We start from the raw sequence: 17,492 nt of genomic DNA, 5'->3' as shown, positions 1-17,492 counted from the left end.
CAAACACACATATCCAGATCAGAACGGCAGTAAGTTTTCACCTTTTTATAAGATTGTTTTCTTTCTGAAATAAAAGGCTGGGGAGCCACTTAGGGCTTTTCCTGCTGTGCACATGTTCATCAGAAATAGCTGCCAAAACAAGACCCTCACTTCTCTAAAGGTTAGGACTTATTAGGGCAGAGTTGTCTATCAATTTCTCTGGATTACCTGCAATTAAAATTTTGAACCTCTTAATTTAAGCACCTTTGAATTTACATATTCGGATTCTACACTTAGTTCATAAAATGTTGAAAGTATGTTGTAAAGGGAAGCAATACTTTTAAGCTAACACGAAATGGCAATTGTAGTTTAATTGCAAAAGTTGGCTTTTTAAATACAAATAATTGTGCATACAGGTTCCAAATAATTGCTCTGCTTGGCTGCAATGCTAAGCCACAAATTATGGCTTCTCTAATCACACTCATCGCCCATTAGTAAAATTGGTGAACAAAAACGGAGTGGCTGGCTTAGCAGCACTTCTGGTTTCTTTTCTCCAAACCATGACTGGGAAGGCAAAAAGAAACTTTGGCTTCAGACTATGGTTTATTGTGATGGGAAAACCATAAGCACTGGTTGGGACATAATGCTAAGCCAGGAGCTCTGTGGTTTGTTTCCCAGGTGAACTAATGGAAGAGCGAAGCAGGAAAGCTTGAGTTGTGTGTACGGTATGGTTAAACAAGCCATATTTCATGGTTTAGCATTATTTATAATGCTGCCATTGTGTTGGCTCATCTGAGGAAACACTTGCAAATACTGATGTATTCCTGCCAAAATTTGCTAACTTTGTATGATCTATAATAAGGACTGTATGTACAGTACATCTTTGAACAAATGCCATTGGGTAATATACTGCAAAGTTTCACAATCTGTGTTTGTGCTTTCTGAAAACTGAGAGAAAAGAGGAGTCTGTTGTTTAACAACCAACCCTCTTGTGTTTTCTAGTGGTCAACATTTCTCTGTGACATTCTAAATCAGGGTGGGGAATCTATGGCCCTCCAGATATTGTTGGACTACAATGCCCATCGTCCTGACTATTGACCAAGATGGTAAGGGCTGATGGAAGTTGGGAATCCAACAACTTCTGGAAGGCAACAGGTTCGCCGTCTGTTTTTAAATCAATAGCATGAGGTGTTTCAGCTCAAAGAATTCAACTTCCCATGTGCTAGGAATTGATCATCTGCTGTCCCCAAAGTTTTAATAAAATAATGGCTTCAGACACAGTGGAATGCAGAGGAACGAGAAGTACTATAGTGTCTTGCACTTCAACTTCCCCTAACCGTTCTTTATAATCCCAAATGAAACTTCTAAGGAGAGATATGAAAGTTTCACTCTAGGCAATTCAGGTAACAGGAAAGACAGGTTGTATGCACTTCCTGTTTCCTCTGTGCTCTCTAATATGCAAGGCTGCTCAAGGACACTAATAGGTCCAACAGATCTGTTTGATACCTTAAAAAAAAAAATTGAGAAAGCAGGACATTATTATGAAATCTGTGGGCATAAAAGGTGCATTTTAAGTCTACCTAAATGGAGAAGCAACAAAGTTATTCTGACTTTGATTACATGTCCCATTTCTCTCTCTCTCTCTCTCTCTCTCTCTCTCTCTCTCTCTCTCTCACACACACACACACACACACACACATGCACACAGTGCACATAAACTCATAGCAGTCCATTCTTAGTAGCAATAGTATAGCCACTAGCTGCAGTTTGACATCTTGAATAGTTTCAGCAACTGCTTGAATCTTTCTTCAACCTGTGGAGAGAAAGCAAAGAGTTTAAAAGTTATTTCCCTAAAAATAAAGTATGCTTTTTTTCTCACATATGTGCAGATATGAACATGAACATATCCCACCAGTTCTGATTACCGAAAAGTGCAACTACAATCATGGAAATGCTGCCAGCCTTTTCAGCGATTGCTCAGCTCATGTGCATACTTCAGGTAGGACACCCTTGCCAATATGGAGAAGCAACATTATGTATTGAATGGCCTCAGTATATGTAGATGTGAACATTCCCTCATCTTGAACAGACTAAAGTGGGTTATGTAGGCTTTCATAAAAAAGGATTTCCACAATTTAAAGGCACCAGGCATCTATTGATTCCTGTCTTGTGTCTGAATATTGCATATCCACATGCAGCATCATTAGTAAGACTGCCACCTCAGAATAAACAAGTCCCCGCCCCCACTTCAGACTTTATGTATATCTTTTATGGCATGGTATATACCCAAAGGGTTATATAAGATCAAATAAAATTACATGTAAAGCCTATATGGATGCAATATTACTTTTCATATAAATATATTTTAAAAATTAACTTCCTTTCTACCAATCATTTCTTTAGTCTGTAGAACAATCTGAATTTTGACACATCTTTTCTGATACATTTTTTCTCCTAAGAAATGTTAATGAATTCAGTAGAGTGTCATGGGGTTATATTTCTGAAGATATGCACTGCTCAACCAGACCGAAACACAGTTACACTTGTGTGCGAGGGAGGTTCAAACACAATTGCTTACCAAAATACGTACCTGAGCTGGACTTTTATTTAACCTGACAGCAACAGAAGCAAATGTTTTTCCTGAAGGTCCTTTCTTCTGACATTCCAATAGAATCTCCCGGTCATCATTTCTATAATAAACATACAAGGGTAACTTCAACATCTGAACACTGTTTTGAACTAAGTCTATGTCTATTGCACTTCACACAGCAATGTTGTAACTCGAAATAAGTTCTTAAAAGTTTGTTAATGAAGACAAACAGAATTCTGAAGGCTAATAGCAATTGCCCAAACCCTCCCTTATAAACTAGATGATACCCATTATGTTCACGCCATTCTGAAGCTTCTTCGGAACAGTGATGATCACCTTATAATAATAATAATTAACAACAACAACAATTTATTACTTGTACCCCTCCCATCTGACTGACTTGCCCCAGCCACTTGGGGCAGCTTCTAACAAAATGTAACAGAATATAGCGAAAACATCAGACATTAAAAACTCTGTTCAATGGCTTTGAGGTCAGGTTTTCTCTCTCTCTCAAAAAACAAAAAACAAAAAAACAAACACACACATAAAACAACCCCCAAAACAGACTGAATGGTTGCCCTTGGGTTTCATTCGGATATGAAAAATTATTTGTAAAACAAAGTAAAAGTTTATACTTTCTAATTACTTTGCACCATTGTTCAATGAAGCAAATGGAAATAAAGCAAGGATTTCCATTTGGGCCTATATTAGGCTTCATGATTTACTGCTAAATGCAGACTTTTTGCACAAAGAAAGTATACACAATACAATGAACCCTGTCAAGACAAGAGGCCACAATTCAACCCACCAGGTGCTCACTTGGGCTTCCAAGTTTCCCCCTCTCAATCAATTTACTGTCCCTACCTTCCAGTTCAGAAAACCTAGTTTCAACTGCAATGTAAAAATAAGACTACATATTTGCCTTTCCTGATTCAAGAGACAGGTCAACAAAGCTGAACGTACAACCAAGAAAAAATGCTTGCTAGGGTAATAATGCCCATGCCACAGAATGCAGAAATGTATCACTCTATCTCCAACCGTTATACACTTCCAGACCTCCCTTATTCATCCCATTGATTCGGTTTTTGGTTTTGGTTTTGTATTCTTACCTTGTCCAAGAAATCACAACTTCCCCTTTTTTCTTAATGATGTTTTTGGCACACAGACTTGAGGGTGTCAGGGAGGATGTTGATGGTAAAGAATCTTTGTCTCCGTCTGATGCAGTTTTATTATTGGATGTGTCTGTGGTCACTGAAGTAATCTCTTTAGACCTTTTGCTGTTTTTTTTACAAGCCAATTCACTACTCTCCTTTCTTTGTCTTTTTGCGTTGGGTGTATCTTCTGTCTCTTTTTTTCTTTTTTTCCTTTCTTTTGTTTCACATCCCAGGCCACTAGTATTTAGAGTAGTACCTGTTTCAAAATTCTCATCTGCTGTACACTTGTCAGGCGGATGCTCTGTCAAATTTACAACTGCTTCAGCATCATGCTTTGGATGATCATCTGCTACATGGTGGTTCACTGTCTTCTCCTCCTCTTTATCTTTACATAAGCCTCCCATTCTAGCATTTGAAGCACGTTCCACTGTAAGATCCCATGAATCAACTTCATTTTCTATGGGAGTCTCATCAGTCAAGTCTACACATATATCAAAATGGGTCTCAGAAGACAACTTTTCTACAAGGGAAACTGCTGCACAGCTAATTGGAGAATGTTCTAATTCAGCACAAGATGCATCCCTTTTTTGAAAAACTTTCACGGTGTGTGCCTGAGGTAGTGTAAACACTTCAGGTGTGTCCTCATGCTGGCTAGTTTCTAAAGTTCTCCCTGGTTCTTTAGGTGGCTCTTGCAAATCAGTGGCTTCTTCTGGGCCAGCACCACTGTGCAACACCTGATGGGGCCCAAGTAAATCAGGGCCTTGAGTTTGACTGGCATTAGTATATCGCTCCTGAAGCAATTCAGACGCTGCAAGATTGCAAGGTCGTTCTTCTCTGGCATTCCTGAACAGGTCCTCTACAGATTCAAGTGCCTCATTCCGGGCATCAGAATGAGGTTCCTGTTGGGGTTCAGAAAGATGAGGAACCTGATCGTTTGCAAGGCACAGAGGTGGCTCCTTCTCAGACCCCAGCAAATGAGTAACTTGTCTCTCTCCAACATCATTCAGCTTACCCTCAGAGTCAATAATCTTTAAATTTTCCTTAGATGTTGCTGTATCTTCCAAAGGAATGCTTTTGAGGTCCAAAGTATCTAATTTTTCTTTCAACGCTATTTCCTTGTTTCCTGCCCCACTAGAAGAGGTCAGTGGTTCATTTGCTACAGTAGGCTGTTCAAGGACTGGTGAGGTAGATGGTGCGGCACGCCTTATTTTAACAATAAAGTGGTCATTTGATTTCTCCATTATTACTGCCTGCATTGGAAGGCTTGGGCAATACTGAAATCCAGGAGCAGGAGGTATACTTGCCCATGATGAAGAACAGCTTGATTTGCTGCTTGAATTATCAGATTCCAAAGCCAAATGGATGTCCTGTTCAGAAGCATCCTCCTCTTCGAGATGGGCATCTTCACTGAAGTGTGCGCTCAGAACATCCTCAGGAACTGAGCCATACATGTCAGGTTTCAAGAAGCTAAGATGAGCATCTGACTTCAAAGGGGAAGGAATAGTCAACGACACAGCTAGGTCTTCCAGAAGAATAGAAGAGACAAGTGATTTTGGTTTCTCTGAAATGCACTCCTCACCTTTCTTCAAAGCAGGACTAGTAGGAATTTCAAACATACAGCTTTCATCAAGAATATCTGGATCAATTGGCATCTGCAGCCTAGCTAAAAAAGCTGAATCTCTTTCAGGTGAAACTATAGGCCATTTAATTCCATCTAGTACTCTTGACTCAACTCCAGTCTCTCTTGGAATCTGCTCTTCGGTCTCATATGGAGGCTCATTCACACAGTTCTGGCCATCTTGGGTGTGTTTTTCTGGTGTCCTGAACTCCCACTGATTGTCATTGATAAAGTCACCATTTTTTTCTGAAAGGTCAGAGCCTTGTAACAAACTTTTGAACATTTCACCCATTTGAGCGTCATTCACCAGGTTGAATGTCAGGCCAGACATCTGCTGTTCTGTGAGAGGTCCACAGCTAATATCAGACTTGTGAGAGTCTCCAATCACATGCAATCTTTCATTTTCATTTTTTCCACCGTTCAAAGAAGTGTCTGACATGGAGCTTTCCTTGAAAGGTTCAGCTTCAGTCCGAGAATGTTTTGGGTTAACAGTATGGGAACTTCTACATTTTGCAGTCACATTTTTCTGTGTACTCATTTTGTGTGTGTTATGGTGACCTCGCTTCAATAGCTGGTTACCTGCTACTGGTTTTGATGGGGCACATTCTTCAGGCCTTTGCATTCTAGCATTTAAGGCTGGTTTCTTTGATTTCTGTCTGTCAATTTTATTTTTATGATTTATAAGGCATTTGGGGCTTTCTTTCCTTCTTTTATCAAGCTTACCTTCATCACTTTCATTTCCAAAGCTTACCAAGGTACATAGCTTTAGAATAATTTTTTTTATTTTATCAAATAAGTAGTCAAGCTGCTCGTCCACAAGTTTCCACAACTTTTTCTTCATATCGGATTGCTGCTGCTGAAAGAGATGCTCTATTGCACTATTCTCTTTGATCCGATTAAGTTTATATTCTATAACTTCACAGAGGTTCAGCTTTAAAGCCTCACTAGATTTAGACATTTTAGAGAAGTCAAGGTATTTTACCAGAGATGTAAAGTTCAAAATAGCTGAATCTATGATCCTATGAAAATGCTGTACTGGAAATTGTATCTTAAACTTCATGTAGCTTTTCCGTACTTGCTTTCTTATAGCTTTCAGCATCTGCATGAACTCATGCACTGTAGAAGGTACAACAATAATTTGAACTATTTTTTCAAGACTGTCAATGCTCACAGTTTTAATTTTCTTTACTTCATTGGAGCGCATTATAGTTCCATCTTTGGGATTTTCTTTATTTTTCCCCCCAGAAGACAATTTTCCTGTATCTTCTCTGGAAGATGTTGTCCTGACCTTGTGGTTGCAAGTACTCTTGGCCAAATTAGATCTATCTGGAGATGCTTTTCTTCTTGTTTTTTTACTATTTTCAGAGCTGGCTTCTATTTTAGGCTCATCATTGTCACTTACAATTTCACCTTCTTCTAATTCATCTGAGGACATGCTTAGCTGAGACTCCTCTAAGATTTGATGATCTGAGCAAAGAGGCTTTTGGTTTTCCTTGTTCAGTTCACTGGACTGGTTCCTTCCAGGATAGACAACTGCATTTTCTGGAACAAAATCTAGAAATAATGAAACAATTCGTTAATTAAGCAGCCCAAAGTAGCAAGCCTCAAAACAAATTCCAATGACAGTATAATCTAATAGTCAATTTTAGTTTAGAACAGTGAACATAACTGTTTAGAAGTGCCAGTAGCTCTAGGCGATGCATTTTAGCAGAGGACAGGCAGCTTTTGGAAGAAGAGCTAGATTTTTAAAAAAAATTCACATGGAAACAGTTTTTATATTTCAAGTTCCATGGCAATTTATCTTGAAATTGCAAGATTAAGCCCAAAGGCACTTTTAATTATTACTGCCTCCAAAACTAGTGGATAAGAAACTGTGCAAAGAGTTCTGCCAGAATGTGGGTTACACTCTGTAGCTTAACGTGGCTTGCAATTCTAATTTTCAAGAGTGGGGAAACCCTTTAGATGCTGTTGGACCCCAATGCCCCAGGGTTGATGGAAGCTGTAGTCCAGCAGCATCAGAGGGTCATGGGTTTGCCACTACTGCCTTAAACAGTTTCCTCCTATGTAATCAGTTTGAATAAATATCTACCTCAGAGCTAGCAGACTGAAAGCTAAGTCTTACTCCCCACTGAATTTAAACAGGACAGTCAGTAGCCCAGTGCTTTGAACACAGAAGGTCTGAAGTTCAATCCCTGGCATCTCTAGGTAAGGCTGGGAGAGACTCTTGTCTGAAATCTTGTAAAGCCACGGCCACTCAACGTGGACAATACTGAACTAGATGGGCAAAGTCTCAATATAAGGCAGCTTCGTTACCTAACTTGAGAAAAAATGCCTGTGAATTGCACCTGTGCAGTATGATCTTGTGTTATGCTCAGAAGTTGCATTTAGTACTCCCATTCAAGTGTGTATGGGATCACAGTCGTAAATTCCTACACGCTAAGAACACTTACTAAAGAGAAAGCTCCACTGAACTCAATGGGGAAGATATGTACAGGATTGCACTGCACAGATGAAGCACGCTTGCCTACAAGTTGTGCAGTAAGTTCTACTGAAAACAAACATAACTTAATTGCAACTCACTTATGTTTAGCATCGGTATACGTGTGAATGCTTAATGTGTTCCTCATTCAAATAAAAATCATGTAACAGGCAGAGCATATTAAACATATACCTGTATTATAGCTTTTCACAGGTCCTTTGTAAGGGCTTTCCATTCGGGGTACTTTAGCCAAAGGTCGCATTGGACTATTAAGTGGGCTGATTGCTTTTGGAATATTCCTCATATGATTGAGATCAATGCTCAGAATAGAGTTATCATCATCAACAGAAACTGTGCTTATTTCTCTTGCTGGAGATGTAGGTTTCAACCCTTCATTGTATAATGTTTCCAAGTGGTCAGGAAAGCTTGGCTCCAAGTGACCACCACTCAGTATTTTGCCTTCTTCCACAGTAGCTTTATGAGGCATAGGCTTGTTCTCTTTTTCAGGACCCTCCAAGATATTTTCACCTGTCCAATGACTGGACTCCTTCTCGTCCATCAGTGAGTCTGAATCTGTCCCACTGATCTCATCTATTACACTAAAAGAATCAAAATCAACAGAACTTATAGTCTCCACATCATTGAAAGAGTTATCGGGAAGTGTGTCTTGATCCAAGGGGCTTTCTAAACCAGAAGCCACATGCATCTTATCAACTCCATCAGCTTCTCCCATCCCTGTTTTTGCCTCAGGCAGGAGCTTCACATCCTCCGGCGCCCACTGCGCTGCTATATCTTGTGGGTCCGAGGTTGTCTTCAAAGGCTTTGTCTTTAGAGTTTCTGGCAGCCCCTCATTTCCCACCTTCGTTTTGACCTCAGAAAGAGGCATTACTTGTTCCGATTTGGTTTGAACAGGATTGTCACAGACGGGTGATAGTGGTGTTTGTGTTTGCTTAATGGCATTAGCACCAATAGCCTCAGCTGGTACCAACATGACTTCCTGACCTGGAATTTCTGTACCGCATTTATTGGTAGACTTTGCCACTGATTTGCATTTGTCTGTTTGCTTCTTAGCAGGAGAAAGGGTTAAATTTAGTGTCTGCATAAAGCTCAGTTTTAAGTCTTTGCTTTTCGACTGCTCCTCCTCCCTTCTAACTTTTATAGGCACCTGCTCCTCCAAGCCTTCAACTACCTTGGCAGTCTCTACTGATTGAAAGGACTTCTTTTTCTCCCTATCTTTAATTTTCATGGCTCCTTTTCCTGTTTGGAGGGATGGTTCCTTTGATTCTCTTTTTTCATTTTGAGAAGTCCTGGCCTCATTAGAATCATCTCTCTCATTTTTCCTTTTCTCTTCAGTTCTATGTCTGCCCGATTTTGAACGCGTGTGTTCAGATTCACTTTTACTGCTATCCTCTTTAGGGTGGCCATGTTTCAAGTCTTTGTTTAAAACAGGAGGTGGTGGTGGTGGTGGTGAAGGTTTCCCTCCACAGGGCACAGAACCGCTTGCTTCTTTGTTCCTCCTGCAATCACTATGTTTTCTCTTTCTGTCTTCCACATAGCTTTTGCTTAATTTTTTAGGGCTTCTGGCAATTTTATTCCATTCAGGGGGACTACTAACCTTGCCAGTTCTTTGTTGTTCTAGATAGCTGTCAGGTTGCCTGTTTTTTTGTCCGTTGTTGCTTTCCTCTTTGTTTCTCAGTTTCAGGTCCTTCTGATTTTTGTTTTGTGACTTTTCACTCCTGTCACTGCTGGAGTGTTCTGGTTTTGACAGTGATGTGTCTTTAGGAGTTGGTTGTTTCTCCCTAGCAGAAGGGACCTTACCAGTTCTTTTTTCTGTATGTGGGCTGCTTTTGAGCTTCAAGTCCTTTTTGTCTTTCCATAGTCCATTTTTTTCTGTTTTGTCTGGATTAACTTCCAACCTTCCATGAGGATCCAACTTTCCCTCTAGTGTGCTGCCCAGATTTTGGTGTGCTTTTGTTTTGTATCTGTTGTTATTCTCACTGCTATGATGCTCATTATATTTCGTTTCTTTTTTTCCTTTTTCTTTGTCATAAGAGCTGTCAACACTTGCAAGCCTTACATGAGTACCATCTCTGCAAAGCTGTTCAGGATGAGATTGAGATACGTACAGAGTGTCTCCTTTTTCTGGAGGCAATTTCTTATTTTCTGTACCCCAAGGTGGATAACCGCAAGGTTTGTCCTTAGGCAGGGCTTGGATAGTTCTAGAATCGGTTCTTGAATTGTTCTCTGGAACTAAATCTCTGAATTTATTTTTCAGTTTTGATCCCTCAAAGTTTCTTGCATTATTAGTTGATGCTGGGAAGTATGTTCTATTCGGATGAACTTGAAATTCTGTTAACCTGTTTAGAAAGATTGTATTATTATACTACATTTCAAAAGATATTTCAGATTTAAGCAAACTCCAAATTCTACTAAAATCTAAATGCCGTGGTGAGACAAGCCAGAATAAGCCTTTAAAAGTGTTAAATAAATATTTAATCTTTCTTTTACTTTTAAAGGAAGAAAAGGTCCACACAATGGCATTCTTTATGAAGTTGGCTTGTATCAACAAAGCATAGTTAAGATTAACCAGTTTGGATGGGGACCTTCTATTTAGGATTTATACAAACAAACAGAAAGGATATCACTGTAGGAATTACCATTGGTGCTATAAAACCTGTTCAAAGCATGTCCTCAACCACACGCTTTAGGAATATTCTCACCCCACACATTTCACTCTGCTGCTCTCAGCAGGCTAGAATCAAGAAAGGTAGGGGGCAACGTTGCATCTCTGCTTACACTGACAGCAGACAGCTAACTCTTTGGGAGAGCAACACACATTTCTTACTGTTACAATACTCTTGCTTAAAAGTTCACTCATTAATTGAAGAATCGTGCCCAAAGCAATAATTTAGCAGTCCATGTCTGACAAATAAATAATCAGGCTTAAGCACCCTTCCTTCAGCAGGCATAGCAACAGAACCTGCACAAACCCTGCTGAAGCAACTACTGCTTGCATTGTTGCTTTTCTCCCAGTAATTTTGAGAGTCAGGGTCCCATAGGATTTGTCCAAATCAGTTGAGAGCTCTTCTAATGAGCTGTTGTTCCCTTTTGAAATGACAGTCCCCATTTAATGTTTTCTCCTCCCCCCCCCACTTCCTAATATAGTAACATACCAGAACCAAAATAGGCAGAGAAAGAGAGCCTTAACTCATAGCCTCTCTGGTTAAACTGGTCCCAATCACCCAACACATGCTTTACTCAGGGCAGCCCAGTTTCAGGAGTGCTTTCCCAGGGATCCTTGCCTGGTGCCAATGTTGTTGGCATGAGATGAAAATGATATGCTTCAGTTGCAATGATTTGTTTACAAATGTTGATGGCTTGGGGCTTTGTTGAAGCCAGTCTGGTCCTTTCAGCTTTTAAAATTAAGATAGAATGAGAACTGAACACCATTTAATTTGCTTGTATCTTCCTTAAAAAAGAAACAAGTCTCAAAGCAACTTCCTATACCGATAAGTACATGCTAATGCAGATACCTCAAAACACACTTCAAAACAGTACAACACATTAAAAGTGTCCATCCACAGTAAAATGGTAAAGGCAAAGGACTCCTGACAGTTAAGTCCAGTCACAAACAACTTTGGGGTTGCGGCGCTCATCTCACTTTACTGGCTGAGGGAGCCGGTGTTTGTCCGCAGACAGTTTTTCCGGGTCATGTGGCAAGCATGACTAAGCCACTTCTGGCAAAACCAGAGCAGCGCACGGAAATGCTGTTTACCTTCCCGCCGGAGCAGTACCTATTTATCTATTTGCACTTTGATGTGCTTCCAAACTGCTAAGTTGACAGGAGATGGGACTGAGCAATGGAAGCTCACCCCATCGCGGGGAGTCGAACCGCTGACCTTCTGATTGGCAAGCCCTAGGCTTAGTGGTTTAGACCACAGTGCCACCCACGTCCCTCATCCACAGTAGTCAGCTTAAAAACAAAATACACTTTCCCTGATCACCACTGAAATGAACACCCAATTGAACCACAAGACCTTAGCACCATCACTGGCCAAATACCGGACAGAATGAAAACATTCCACATCTTTGTGCACTAGTTATGCTAGCAAGCATGAAGCTATGAACATAATGTGTGGGTAACCTTTTTCAAGAAACACTTCAAATTTTAGCAGAATTTTTTTTTCAGAAGATGAGTATCTGATATCTAGCAAGTTAACGTTTATGTGTCTGTTAAATTTAACTACAAAAAAAATAGTCTTAGAAAACATCTTCTACTTTTTAGTTTCAAATGTGTCTTGTTTCTTTTTGTTCTAAATATTTGGACAATAGAGGACATTCCTGAAAAAAGCATACCTTCGCTGGAGACTATTAATTTCTTCATCCTTGCGATTAATTTCCACTCTAGCTGTTTTTAGAAGAGCGGAAATATTCTTTTTAAGAGACTGGTTTTCATTTTGCAGAGCAGAGTTCTAATTTTAAAAGAACACAGAGACATATAAATGTTATGAACTTGCATCTGCATATATTGGGGGAGAGAAGGAAAACACCAATAACGGTTTAGGAAAAAATCTCATTTAAATGAATCACAGTTAACTTTCACAAAGAACTTTCAAAAAGCCCTACCGACTTTGTGCTGCAACCTCATACAAAAAGCACTATTTTCAATAAGCATCAAAGCAAAATACATTTACAATACTAATAGTCCTTACAGAGACAGAGCTGCCCTGCACAGCCTCACGAATTCAAAATATTACTATTGTGGTTGCTGTTTCTTATTTTATTATTTTGTTTTATTTAAAAAACAAGATACACTCGCAACTAATACTTCAAAACAGCAAACCAGTACAAATTGGAAGATGTATATGAAGAATTTCTAGAACGCTTTCAGTTACAGGATACAGAATGGATAAATTACCGCTTAATGCTGCTTTACCTGTTCTTGTATTTGCTGAAACCTCCTTGTCAACTCTTGAAGTTGTTGCTGACATTTCTCATGTTCAGCCTGCAACTGTTGAAACAGGATTATTCACATTTGTATTAAAGACAGTATTAAGTGAGCCTAATTTTCTTTGGGTAATAATAATAATAATAATAATCCAGCTTTGTTAAAATACGCAAGTAAAGTCATTACATTAAAATAATAGTAAATAAAATTTCCCTCACAAACAGGAAAACCTTCCAAACATGCATTTACAAAATGTCTGTGTCATGACTGATCACAGATTTCCTGATGTACATGTCGAATTTTTCAATAAATTGAGACTGCTCAGTTAAGTGGGTGTTTGGGGATTTTAAAATGTTTTGATAGTACATAGTGTACTAAAATGTGCTGAACTGATGAATTTAAAACACACACCACGCTAACTTGCTAACTAACTACATCACATTTCACCAACATATCATTGATTCAAAATACATACATCATTGTAAGTAGCTTCCTTTGCTGTTCCTTCTTCAATCAGGATCTCATCGAATAGGTTTAAACTACTTATTGATGAGGTCAGTTTTGTAGCAGGTTTGACTGAGAGAGCAGGGAGAGAGAGAGAGAGAGAGAGAGAGAGAGAGAGAGAGTTTTACTTGGAATATTTTCCTTTTTCATTGTACCCATTCTTCCATTAGATAAGATCGAAAGAGCTACTTTAATTATTATTATTATTATTATTATTATTATACCCCGCCCATTTGGCTGGGTTTCCCCAGCCACTCTGGGCGGCTTCCATCAAAAGATTAAAAGTACATTAAAACATCCGTCATTAAAAACTTCCCTAAACAGGGCTTTTTTCTTTCGAACAGCAGGTCCCTATGCCACATCAAACTGCTTTTGAATATTTTTCTCAGTTTCAAAAGTGTTTCCTATGTGGGACGGGGGAGGGGAGGGGGGCAGGACGCACCAGGCATCTAGTGGGGGCTTACTCCCATGTAAAGTTGTGAAAGTTAGTTTCAGTTTCACAACTTCCATCAGGTTTTAAAATTATGTATAGTATTATGATGTTCCAGGATACAGCAACGGGTTCTGCACATTTTATCTCTCCCCTGAAGTCCTTCCAAATAAGCCATGGTTGCAACTTGTCACCTAAGAAATTTTACTTAGATCAAAATGCTATTTGTGGCAGCTGCTAACTCAAATTACATATCAAAGCCATCTCTTAAGAGTCAATACATACTACTCCTATTCTGAAGTGCAAAAGATACTTATTGTTTCTGCAACAAACCCAAAACAAAAATGCTCTATCTTAACAGCACGATGAACATATACAGGACCTTTTATGACAAAATTCTCCAATGTACAATTAAATAACCAAATAACTATGGATTGTATCCAACTCAGCTGAAAGCTTCTGTCAGTGGAACAGGAAGGGAAGCAGTGAATTCTCAGTGGTTCCTCCTTCCTGCTGAAGCCCTACCCCCATGTCCATCATAAATCTGCTTCAGAGAGCTTTACTCTCAGCTGAGCAATGCCATTGGTTACAAAGCTATGAACATACCAGAAATAACTGGAGAGCTGTCTAATCCATCATAAATATCCACTGAACTCTCATCATCATCTACTCCTTGAGAAGAAACTGCAAATAAAGAGAATAAAGTAATAATATGTAAGTTCACCCAGTCTACGTACGCAATAATGGTGAAATACAAGAGAAATACACTAGAAAGGATCTCTAGTAGAAAATCACTATGAGATGAAAGAAATAAGAATCTCTTCTCCCCTTGCACTATCGCCCCCTTCAAATTGTAGCCTCAGCGGTGGGTTTTATAGAATTAAAAGGGACAAAAATAGGCCATTTTTGTGTCAGAAATAACTTCTTCCATTAAAAACATAATACAGCATCAAACGTAGCCATAACAGTAATATCTAGGTCCTTATTATTTGTTCGATAATGGTATCCATCTTATTCTATGAAGCCAGAAGAAATGGGGCAGAGCCTAAAATTGTAGTTAAGAGGGCATCCAATGTTTGTCTGTACAACTCTGCTCCCAAAGATCAGATTCTTAGAAAACCATATGATGGGTCTCTCAGCAATGCAGGAAGAAAACTCTCTTCCGATGACCAGCAACAGCTCTTGCCACAACATATGACAGTCAACTGTGCTGTACAAGGAGCTACATATACTGGTCCATATAAAACTTTTCTCAAGGGTTTCTTCCTTGGTATGGAGTTTCCCTACATTTATTTATTTTTTAAGTAAAAATAATCTGATTAAAACCAACAAACAAAAAAACTTACCACCATGCAATAAATTAGAAAACGTCATCCCATCATCATCATCATCTGTTGCCATTATACTCTCTTCCTAGTATTCTCCATCTGCATTTGACAACAAAAAAAGATTTTGATTAGCCTAAGTAAAAACATGCAGGTTATTAATATAGAAGGCAATCCATCAGAGAAAGATGGATCTCTTTATTCTGTTTTCACAATGGGACACAAATGTTCCTGCATACACAGATGGTGGTCAGCATGGGAAGAATATATTCACAGGTGAATGAGATTGCCAGCATTTATTTTTGCAACAAACAGTTCCATAGCACTAAGCAGTGTTGTAGCTATAGGGGAGCTAGTCAGATCTTTTTGCCCCTGGTGAAGCCACCAGAGGGGGCGCTATTGAGGCTCCCAGCTTGTGTGTGTGTGTGTGTGTGTGTGTGTGTGTATACACAAATGTGTATGGGGTGTGTGCCAAACTGGGTCTTTGACCTAGGTGAAGTAAAACCTAGTTTTGCCCCTGGTGCTAAAGCAAACCATAACTTGGAATGAGAACCAAGATTGTAGACAAAGCACTCCTTCCCCTGATCACACTACCTAGGCCTAAGCCAGAGCTTTCCAAACTGTGTGTCAGGACAAATTAGTCGTCGGCTGCACTGTGTTGAGTGTGTCTTGCAAATGCTCCCAGGGCTGGAAACGGGTTAATTTAACCTCTAATCTGCTAGTAAAACTGAATTACTGTGTCACGAAATGACACATGTCTAAAAAGTGTGTCACCAACACGAAAAGTTTGGAAAGCTCTGGCCTAAGCCATGGTTTGGCTTAGGGTTATGTTTGAACCTGGGCTTGTGGTTTGTCCACCAAGTCAGAGGGGAGGGGGAGAGCAAGTGAAGAGCAGTTCTCCAAAGAGGACAGAGTGGAGCGACCACTGTATACAATTCTTCCTATGAAAAAGTACAGGGCCTACTGCTCAAACAAGTCTTCTCCAATGAAAAGCAGTCTTCACTCTTAACCACGATAGGTAAAAGTGCTTTCTCATTACTAAACAGCAAGGCACTCTGCACATGTTCTTTGTGCACTTATGCACAACCCTAGTCTACTTAACTGGGAGCAAGCCTCACTGAATTCAACATTGAAGTATTCCTCAGCAGACAAGTTTAGCATTACAAGGTTAGTCCTGGACTCAGGTGGGGTGTGGGAAGGCAAATTGCACCCAAAGCAGAACTAAGTGGCGATATAAAACATGACCCACCACCACTCTCCGGTTAAACTGGTGCGGTCCAAGTCCACCACTTCGGAACTTCGACCCCCTCGTTCCCTCTTCGGGTGCTGACCAGGCCTTAAGGCAGCCCCAGCCCCCACTTTCACCCCAGTGACCTCCAGCTGCTGTTGGACTACATGCCCAGTCACCACAAACCAGGATGGCTTGAGTTGTAGTCCAGCCACGTCTGGAGGGCCGTAAAGGCACCCCCACTCTCCAAACCCCCAGCCTTGCAGAAAGCAGGGGCGAGGAAGTGGGAGAGGTGGGGACTGGGAGCGGGAAGAGTTACATGCTGGTGGGGGTGGGGTATGATGCCATTCGGGGGAAAGACAATATATAGATAACTCGGGAGATGTGCTCGTGGGAATGCCTCCGCGGGGATCGGCAGGGGTTCCGGGCAGGCGAGGCAGCCACTCTCCCACCCGCTTGATCCCCACGAGAGAAAGACACCCCCCCCCACTCCCTTCCCGGGCCACTGGTTTCCACAAACCGGAATAACGCGCGCCGGGCGGCCTCCGCTACTCCGCCTCACTTTCGCTCCCTCGGCCGGCGGCCGCCGCTGCCTCTCTCGCTGACCACACTCCCCCCACCCGCAAAACACCGCCACCTTCGCCGCCGCCAAACGGGAGAGGTGGCGCCCGGAAGAGCCCGGCCAATCACCGGAGACGCTGGGGCGCGCGCCGTGCCTCGACGTCAGCAGCTCCCTCCTCTGCCACAGAAACGCTTGGCGCCAAAAGGAAGCGTCAAGGCCCTCCCCTTCGGGATGCAGGCGGGGCGGGTTTCCTTCGCCGGAGCTGCTTCGACGAGCGGCTCCGCTGGGGGGCGCCTGCTTTTGCTCTCGGGAGCAACCCGGCGGCTTCTGTTTTTATATGCAAACTCAAGCCCTGAAGCCGCCGTCGGTGTTTCGATACTACAAAGCCACCAGAAAACTTCGTGGCTGATAACTTTGCCGGGGCAGAAGTTTAGGTTGGCGCAGCCGCAGAGCTCGTTTTAATCAGCGAGGAGCGTTTGTTTGTTTCGCCAAAAGCCTTATTGCGGTAACGTCAGCTGTTAGACGTGCATGAGGACAGAGAAACTCTCCTCTGTCAGCTATCTATTGAGGGCATACCCCAAATATGTGACATAGAGTGGGCTCTTAAAGGCTGTACTGTAGTCCTGTTCACGAGGACTGGGAGGAAGTCCCGTTAAATGCAGTGGAGCTTACTTT

The 17,492-nt window shown here is 41.0% G+C and overlaps 1 protein-coding gene across 1 annotated transcript; it reads right to left on the bottom strand.

The window, feature by feature from the left end:
* Nucleotides 1–52: 52 nt before the first annotated feature.
* Nucleotides 53–16,915, bottom strand: CASP8AP2 (caspase 8 associated protein 2). The gene is made up of 10 exons (XM_081855993.1): nucleotides 16,776–16,915; nucleotides 15,049–15,129; nucleotides 14,309–14,386; nucleotides 13,244–13,344; nucleotides 12,757–12,831; nucleotides 12,177–12,292; nucleotides 8,013–10,177; nucleotides 3,679–6,895; nucleotides 2,570–2,669; nucleotides 53–1,792 (listed from the first exon to the last, which is right to left on the bottom strand). The coding sequence occupies exons 2-10, from the start codon at nucleotides 15,101–15,103 to the stop codon at nucleotides 1,736–1,738; spliced, it is 5,964 nt and encodes a 1,987-aa protein (XP_081712119.1). The 5' UTR covers nucleotides 15,104–15,129; nucleotides 16,776–16,915; the 3' UTR covers nucleotides 53–1,735.
* Between the last annotated feature and the right edge of the window lie 577 nt (nucleotides 16,916–17,492).

Source organism: Podarcis erhardii (assembly GCF_964252035.2).
Source record: "Podarcis erhardii genome assembly, chromosome: 3".
NCBI classification, from domain to species: Eukaryota; Metazoa; Chordata; class Lepidosauria; order Squamata; family Lacertidae; genus Podarcis; species Podarcis erhardii.
The sequence above is the reverse complement of the archived record's forward strand: the minus strand, read 5'-3'. Positions and strand labels throughout refer to the sequence as shown.